Genomic DNA, 8931 nt, shown 5'->3' with positions numbered 1-8931 from the left:
GTTCTAAGGTCCTCTGGTATGCTGTGCTAAGTCGCTTCAGTCACGTCTGACTGTCAGAGCCTGCCAGGCTCCTCTGTCCATGGGAATTTTCCAGGCAAGAATACTGGAGTAGGTTGCCGTGTCCTCCTCCAGGGGATCTTCCCAATCCAGGGACCGAATGCCTGCATTGGCAGATAGACTCTTTACCACTAGCACCACCTGGGGCAAAAGTGCCTAAATGGAGATCAGGGAAACCCAGTTAGGAGAAGGGACTCAGACACAAGGACGTGAGGGAAGGAGATTCTTAGCCACATTCAGAGAAGCCCCGCAGGTAGTTCTGCAGGTGGAAGAGGAGGAGGAAGCAGGCTGGAGCTGTGTAGAAGATGAAAGAAGGAAATAAAGCAGGGGCCCCCAACCTCTAGGATCTAATGCCTGATGATCTGAGGTGGAGCTGATCAAATAATAGAAATAAGTGTTCGGTCACTCAGCCATGTCCAACCCTTTGTGACCCTATGGACTGTAGCCCACAAGACTCCTCAGTCCATTGAATTCTTCAGGCAAGAATACTGGAGTGGGCTGTCATTTCCTTCTCCAGGAGATCTTCCGGACCCAGGGATTGAACCCGGGTCTCCTGCACTGCAGGTAGACTACCGACTGAGCCACCAGGGAACAGAAAGAGTGCACAATAAATGGACTGCACTTGAAACATCCCAAAAACTTCCCCCACCTGTCTGTCAAAAAATTATCTTCTGAAAAAACTCCCGAGGTCAAGGAAGGAACTTCAAGTGTACTCAGCTGTCCCAGGTTGCTGGCTTAGGGAGAGGCTGAAGCAGTGGTGTCCCAAGAGGTAGACCCTCCCTTGTGTGGGGTCCTCGATAGACCTCCGACGGCCTTGGTGATGATTGGAGAGATTTGTTTCATTTTTTTTAATATCCTTGTGGGATAAACTTAAAATTTAGCAATTGTTACAGCCTTCCTAAGAAAAAGTTTTCTTTCTTTACTGATCCGTGAAGTACCAACTATGATGATCACTGTTCTAATATACCTCATAGTGTTGCTGACACTATGGATATAATTGTGTGAAACTGAACTTGTTCAATAAAAATGATGAAGCATCTGCCCTGTGGCCAGCACTTTCCAAGGGTTGGGGAGGAAATGAAATACTCCATAAGATGCACAGCTGGTAGGCACATTCTTTAAAAAAGCCTTTCACATTTCCACCAATAGTTTATTCTCAATGTCAACACTTGCCAATCAATGACCGTGCTGGGTAGGAAGCTCATCAAAAACCCAGGAGCCAGGGTTCCTGGAAGGATCTCCATTCTCCCTTAGACAGTCCTCCACCCTCAGTGTCCTCATCTGTAGAATCATGGACAACTGACTATAGTTCATTCCTGGAACCCAAGCCTATTGAGAGGGATGGGAAATATTACTCCAAGGCCTGGATGATAGACCAGATTTAAAGAAAAACATGTCATTGCTGCTTTTCAGTCAAAGAGACAAATACAATGAAGGAAGGAGTCCCTGGCCCTAAGGGATTTGCCTAGGGGTCTGGTCTGGGAAGTTCTTACACATCAGGAGATGGCTTCAAGCTGGATTTCCACAAACAAGAACATCCATGCAAAGGATAAGTCTGCAGAGCTCTGTGCCCATCAGCCACAGGAAGAGACTGCCTCCCTATAGCCAGCAGCATTTACAAGCGACATCCTAAAGCCTTCACCAAACTACAGGGGCACCTCTGGGCTTTCTGTTTCCCTCACTTTTGTGACTCTTTTCCTAAAAACAAAAAAAACAAAAAAAAACGCACATTTCTTCATAGAATGCCACAGTGGAAGAAAAATAGGCCTTCAATTTTTAGACCTCAATTTGCAAAAAAAGACTTGGAGCTTTTTTTTTTAATTAAAGCACCACATAATTTAAAAAACTGTACATGTTCTATTTATTCAGTTCTAAAACACCACACTTATTGCACAGGGTCCCCATGGAAAGGCCCCCCTCTCAGCAGGACAGCCACAGATTCCACCATGAAAGGGCAGCAAGGTGCCCTACCCTTCTTTTCTGCCTGGGTGGCGTTTAAATCCATGCACCCTACTAAGTAGCTAGGGTGCAATTCGTGGACCCTTCCCTTTCCCATCCCAGCAGGTGGTCAAGGGCCCACTGGGCTGCAAACTGCCGGTAGCAGGGCTGGGCCAGTCGGCCAGACTAAGGGTTGTGGAGTCCCAGCAGGTGAAATCACCAGGCAGGATAAATCCCTTGGACTTCCTGGGGACCTCGCTGCAGACAATGGGCTGCTTTGGAAAACCGCGCGGGTCTGAGCTTTATGCGAAGGGGTAAAGTGGTAAAGGCCTTGACCCCAATGGCGAAGCCTTTCTGCGACCACCAGGTTAGGGGGCTCCTAGACTGTGCCAACAGAGGGCGGAACACGTGGTTCCCTGCTCCACCCTGTGCCACGGAGCCCCAGTTCCTTTACCTGTGGTCCACACCCCTCCGCTCCACTCACTGGATGCCCATCGATGGGGACCCAGGAGCCCACGAAATGGGCGTTCCCAGCCGCAATGGCGACCCCTGAGACCTGGGACCCACAGCCTAGGAGCTCAGAGGAGGTGCGCTCCGCCCCCAACGCGGGCCAAGTGTGCTCCGCGCATACGCCCACTTCCAGGAGAGGCCGGCGAGCCTAGCTACTGGCGCCAGGTGAAATCCATCCAGGAGTAAATCCACCCCACCAAGACAACCGAAGCTTTTTATCAGCTGTGAAGTCGTTCAGTCGTGTCCGACTCTTTGTGACCCCATAGACTGTAGCCTACCAGGCTCCTCCGTCCATGGGATTTTCCAGGCAAGAGTACTGGAGTGGGTTGCCATTTCCTTCTCCAGGGGATCCTCCCAACCCAGGGATCGAACCCGGTTCTCCCGCACTGAAGGCAGACGCTTTACCATCTGAGCCACCAGGAAAGCCCCACGCATTAGGTACCAGAAGAGGGGGAGGCGAGCGAGCGGCACGGCGCGACCCACGGGCAACCGCCCCTATGTCAACCACCACCGCGTCTCTGCCCGCGGGCCTAGGCGCTGCTGGTCCGTGACGCTTGGGGGCCTGGCCGTGCGCTGGTCGACCGCCCCCCGGAGGTCCCCGCCGACGCCAGACGACCACCCCCACGTCCACCCGAAACGGGGCAGACCCCTCCCCCACCACCTGGTGGGGATTTGAAAACCTGGTGGCCACCCAGGCAGAAAAGAAGGGAGGAGGGCACCTTGCTGCCCTTTCATGATGGAATCTGTGGCTGTCCTGCTGAGAGGGGGCCTTTCCATGGGGACCCTGTGCAATAAGTGTGGTGTTTTAGAACTGAATAAATAGAACGTGTAAATGTTTTTAATTAAATAATTTTAAAAAAAAAAAGCTCCACCCGTACGGCCGCACCCCCCACCCCCCGACCTCTCCCCGCAACCACCGGGGTCCCCTGCCCGCGCCCCAGGCATCCTTCTCCCCCCACCACCAAGGGCAGAGGGAAGAGGCTCCGAAAGGCAGCGTGGCGCCAAGCGGGCAAGGGACACGACAGAAGTGAGAGGCGAGAGAACCGGACAAGACAGCCGCGGGACGCGTGGGGAAGGGGGGCTGGGAGCAAGCCCCGAGGCTCGGAGGGCGTGGGGAGGCGCCTGGCGACCGCGCGGCAGGCCCAGAGCAGCCGACGACCGGCTGAGGCAGACCAGTCCAGGGCCAGCGGCGGGAGGCGACGGGCAAGCAAGCGGCCCCGCGGCGGGGAGCCGCCACCCGTCAGGCCGCACAGCCCTCGAGACGCGACCGGAGGATCCGCGCCGTGAAGTCCGCGGCCGGGGGGAAGGCAGTCGTGGCCGGCGCCACGGGCAAAGGCGCGTGGGGTGGGGCGGGGGCGCGCTGAGCACCCCCTCCCCCGCCCCGAACCCTCAGACCCAACCTCAAAGGAACGTGGCGGGGAGGTCGGGCAGAAGAGGGACACTGGAGACGCCGCCACCGGGCGCGGGGCAAGGGTGGCGCCCGGCCGGGGATGGAGGGGCGGGCGGGAAGGCGGAGGAGAGCCGCCTTTCCCACCCGACCCCCACTCTGCACGCCGCCCCCCACCTTCTCGCGCGGCCCCTCATCCCCTACCACCGGAAAGGCCACTGGGCCCGACCGCCCGCCCGGGGCGCGCCGCCTTCCAGACGTTTATTCCCTCCCTACCTTCCCATCCCGCGCCGCACGGTTGGAGGAGAAGCTGACGAGCCGGGCGGGGCGAGGCTGGTCAGACTGGAATTTAGTCTACTCTCTAGGTTAAGAGAACACAGTTTTCTTAGAATGAAGCTGTCGACCACAGATTATGAATTTCTTTACCTTTCAGTGATTTATATTTGTTTTTATAATTTTTTTTACTTTGGTAAAGTAAATAAGCATTATTTAAGATTATGGTACATGTAGGATGGACCAAGCTTTCCCCACTCCTGCAAATTCCCTTAACCCCTCAGATTCTTCTGATGGGACCAAGGTCTCACTTCCCTCCAGAGGGACAATCCAAGCTTTTTATCAGCTGATCTGCCCCTGATATCAGAGTCAATTTGAGCATTATTTGGTCTATAATTTAGGCATGAAACTATGACTACATAAAGGAAAGATGACTTTTTGATGCAGGATGGACATGATATTCCTTGGATTTCAGAGAAAATTGGTTAAAATGAAACTTTTTTTTTTTTCTTGGAAACTGCAAAGCTGGTTCTTTTAGCATTTGCAGTTGAAAACCTCTAGGTTGTAAGGCCAGTTTTCATTCCAGTCCCAAAAAAAGGCAATGACAAAGAATGTTCAAACTGCCTCACAGTTGCACTCATCTCACACGCTAGTAAAGTAATGCTCAAAATTCTCCAAGCCAGGCTTCAGCAATACGTGAACCGTGAACTTCCAGATGTTCAAGCTGGATTTAGAAAAGGCAGAGGAACCACAGATCCAATTGCCAACATCCACTGGATCAAGAAAAAAGCCAGAGAGTTCCAGAAAAACATCTATTTCTGCTTTATTGACTATGCCAAAGCCTTTGACTGTGTAGATCACAATAACATGGGGGGAATTCTTAAAGAGATGGGAATATCACACCACCTGACCTGCCTCTTGAGAAATCTGTATGCAGGTAAGGAAGAAACAGTTAGAACTGGACATGGAACAACAGACTGGTTCCAAATAGGAAAAGGAATATGTCAAGGCTGTATATTGTCACCCTGCTTATTTAACTTATATGCAGAGTACATCATGAGAAATGCTGGGTTGGATGAAGCACAAGCTGGAATCAAGATTGCCAGGAGAAATATTAATAACCTCAGATATGCAGATGACACCACCCTTATGGCAGAAAGGGAAGAACTAAAGAGTCTCTTGATGAAAGTGAAAAAGGAGAGTGTAAGAGCTACCTTAAAGCTCAACATTCAGAAAACTAAGATCATGGCATCTGGCCTCATCACTTCATGGCAAATAGATGGGAAAACAGCGGAAACAACGGCAGACTTTATTTTGGGGGGCTCGGAAATCACTGCAGATGGTGACTGCAGCTATGAAATTAAAAGAGGCTTGCTACTGCTGCTGCTGAGTCACTTCAGTCGTGTCCGACTCTGTGCGGCCCCATAAGGCTCCCCTGTCCCTGGGATTCTCCAGACAAGAACACTGGAGTGGGTTGCCATGTCCTTTTCCAATGCATGAAAGTGAAAAGTGAAATTGAAGTCGCTCAGTCGTGTCCGACTCTTAGCAACCCCATGGACTGCAGCCTACCAGGCTCGTCCGTCCATGGGATTTTCCAGGCAAGAGTACTGGAGTGGGTTGGCACTGCCTTCTCCAAAAAGACGCTTACGACTTGGAAAGAAAATAATGACCAAACTAGACAGCATGCTAAAAAGCAGAGACGTTACTTTGCCAACAAAGATCTGTCTAGTCAAGGCTATGGTTTATCCATGTGTCATGTATGGATGTGAAAGTTGGACTATAAAGAAAGTTGACCACCAAAGATTTGATGCTTTTGAACTGTGGAGACCCAACCACTCCATCCTAAAGGATATCAGGCCTGAATATACATTGGAAGGACAAATATGAACCTGAAACTCCAATACTTTGGCCACTTGATGCAAAGAGCTTACTCATTTGGAGGTCACTTTGATTTGTCTGTGAGTGTGGGAGCCCAACCTAGGTGCAGGGCCTCAGGAACAACTGCTACTGAATAATGACATTAAAGCAAGTGCATTCCAGCCCTGTGTGACTCTCAGCACACGAGAGACTGGGAAAGCTATCTTGGAGGAAGGAAGGGCAGGCGAGAGAATGTGTTTTCAGGGCTCTCCTTGCAGCTGGGGTTTGGCTCCTCAGAGGTCAGACCACCAAGCCTGCTCCAAGGGCCTCAATTCCCAAGTCAGGGCCGTGTGTCACCCTACACTTTCCAAGCCTTGCAAACACATTTCTAGGTCAGCGCAGTACTGCCCATGGGGAAGGAGGCTTCGGGAGTGTATCAACACCACAGCGGGGTGCAATGCTGGGGTCACCTAGCTGAGGGCACCTGGCACCTCCCATGGGCCCCCGGCGAAGACTGGCAGGTGGAGCCCTGGCTTGCAAAAAACCGAAGCAGAGAGCACAGCTAGCTCTGGTAGAAGGAAGCAAACAGCCACGGGAGGCCTTTGCAGGCAGTTGCTGGGCCACCCCGCGTTAGGGCTCCCCGGGCAAAAAAAAATCACTAAAAATTTGTTACACCAATAATGTTACACCAATAATTTAGAAAGTATTCCTTGATTATGTGTTGAAAATAATTCCTGTAAAACCATTTGTTGCTGTTCACTCACTCAGTCGTGTCTGCCTCTTTGTGACCCCATGTGCTGCAGCATGCCAGCCTTCCCTGTCCTTCACTGTCCCCCAGAGATTGCTCAAACTCAAGTCCATTGCCTAAATGATTATAAAGGACTCTACTTTTTAACATATGTGTATTCTAACTACAAATGTGCTTTTTCACTTTTAGAAAGTAGTATTTGAAAATGAATATAGTACATATGAATCCAAAATTTGCCTAACTCACAAATAGAAATATTTAATTTCTTCCACTTTTCTATCCATGGGATATCCTGTTTAGCTTTGTATTATATTTAGCATAATGAACATTTGTTAAAATAAATGTCTATTAAAAAAATAAAATGTTACATATTAAAGTTTTACTCCACTGAGAAGTAAATATGGGAGCAGGATATTTTTAAATATCTTTATTATATTATTTAATATGACTAAAAATAATCTAAACCAAAAATATCACATATATTTATAAACATTATTTTTATTAAACCTCAATTTTTGGCTTCAGAAAATTATAAATAGTCAGACAGGAGAGTTTGAGAGGGGATATATTTATTTGTTCACATATTCTGCTTCAGAACTTCTGGGAAACTTCCCTGGTGGCTCAGACAGTAAAGTGTCTGCCTGCAATGCGGGAGACCTGGGTTCAATCCCTGGGTCAGGAAGATCCCCTGGAGAAGAAAATGGCAACCCACTCCAGTACTCTTCCCTGGAAAATTCCATGGATGGACAAGCCTGGTAGGCTACAGTCCATGGAGTCGCAAAGGGTAGGACACGACTGAGTGAATTCACTTATTCTGTTTCAATAAGCAATAATTTCTCAAGTTAAAACACACACGTTTTGGCATCTGATGACAATTCCTTACTCCTGATAACTTATCTGTCTTTAACTTGTCTCTTTTCAGCAGTTCAGAGACTAGAACAAATGACTGAAGAGAATATTACCAGGTGATGGAACTCGTTCTTTTGGGTTTTTCAGTCCAGAGAGAGAGTGAAATGCTTCTCTCTCTTCTCATTCTAGTGGTATATTCTCTAACTCTGGTGGGAAACGTTGGCATCGTTTCCTTAATCCGGTTGGATCCTCACCTTCACACACCCATGTACTTTTTTCTCAGTAATCTGGCCTTTGTAGACTTTTGTTACTCCTCATCAATAGCCTCAAAGTTCCTGGAGACCCTCCTGACCAAGCACAGGTCCATATCTCTCTATGCATATGCGCACAGCTGGGCTTTTTCCTGAACTTCTTGATTTTGGAGACATTCCTTCTTGCAGTAATGGCTTATGACCGCTATGTGGCCACCTGCAATCCTCTTCTCTACATCGTGATCATGTCCCAAAAGGTGTGCATGCAACTGGTACAGCTTTTCTGTTGCTTTTCTCAAATAAACAGTTTTCTCAAAAAAAAACAGTTGTTATTTTTCGATTGGTCTGCTATGGCCCCAATGTTATTAATCACTTCTATTGTGATGATGTCCCTTTGATGGCCCTTGCCTGCTCAGACACCAGCCTCAGAGAGATCTTGATTTTTATCTTTGCTGGATTCAACATAATCAGCTCTTTGACCACGGTCCTTATTTCTTACCTATGCATTGTGGCCGCCATCCTGAGAATCCAATCTGCAGAAGGGAGGCGCAAAGCATTCTCATCCTGTGGTTCTCGTCTGACTGCTGTCACTACATTCTACGGGACTCTGATCTTCATGTATCTGCAGCCCAAATCAAACCATTCCCTTGACACAGACAAAATGGCCTCTGTCTTCTACACAATAGTCATTCCTTTGTTGAATCCCATGATCTACAGCCTGAGGAACCAAGAGGTAAAAAATGCCTTGAGGAAAGCCTTTAAAAAATGTTATTTCCTGTTTCTAATAAACATTAATGTATTTTAATTACATTAAAATACATCTTGTAACATTGATACATTAAAATGTATCTTGTAACACTGACTGTCTTGGAATTATGCCACACGCAGATGTGTTGTTTTTATTATCTTTGATAGGTTAATTTTATTTCTACCATTTTTATATGAGCAAAATGACTTTTCAGGTGTTCTACTTTTCATATAATTTATAAGTAAGATAAAAGGTTTAAAAGATTATAATGCACACTTTTAACAAATTGCTACTATTTGCATCTGTGACACTT

The 8931-nt window shown here is 48.2% G+C and overlaps 1 protein-coding gene and 1 pseudogene across 1 annotated transcript; both read left to right on the top strand.

Moving 5' to 3' along the window:
- Positions 1-2534: 2534 nt before the first annotated feature.
- On the top strand, positions 2535-4515 carry LOC112447760 (basic salivary proline-rich protein 4-like). Its single transcript, XM_024996033.1, has 4 exons — positions 2535-2609; positions 3040-3169; positions 3447-4228; positions 4450-4515. The coding sequence occupies exons 1-4, from the start codon at positions 2535-2537 to the stop codon at positions 4513-4515; spliced, it is 1053 nt and encodes a 350-aa protein (XP_024851801.1).
- OR8U29P (olfactory receptor family 8 subfamily U member 29, pseudogene) lies at positions 7713-8672 on the top strand (annotated as a pseudogene).

This window comes from Bos taurus, chromosome 8, assembly GCF_002263795.3.
Source record: "Bos taurus isolate L1 Dominette 01449 registration number 42190680 breed Hereford chromosome 8, ARS-UCD2.0, whole genome shotgun sequence".
Taxonomy (NCBI): Eukaryota; Metazoa; Chordata; class Mammalia; order Artiodactyla; family Bovidae; genus Bos; species Bos taurus.
This window is presented reverse-complemented; position numbering and strand designations above follow the sequence as displayed.

Excerpts from the sequence above, each read along its gene's own strand:
- LOC112447760 (XM_024996033.1), top strand. The coding sequence starts at position 2,535 with ATGGCGACCCCTGAGACCTGGGACCCACAGCCTAGGAGCTCAGAGGAG. Across the intron at positions 3,170-3,446 it reads GACCCCTCCCCCACCACCTG|GCATCCTTCTCCCCCCACCA; the intron begins GTGGGGATTTGA and ends CCCGCGCCCCAG. Across the intron at positions 4,229-4,449 it reads AGCCGGGCGGGGCGAGGCTG|ATTCTTCTGATGGGACCAAG; the intron begins GTCAGACTGGAA and ends TTAACCCCTCAG.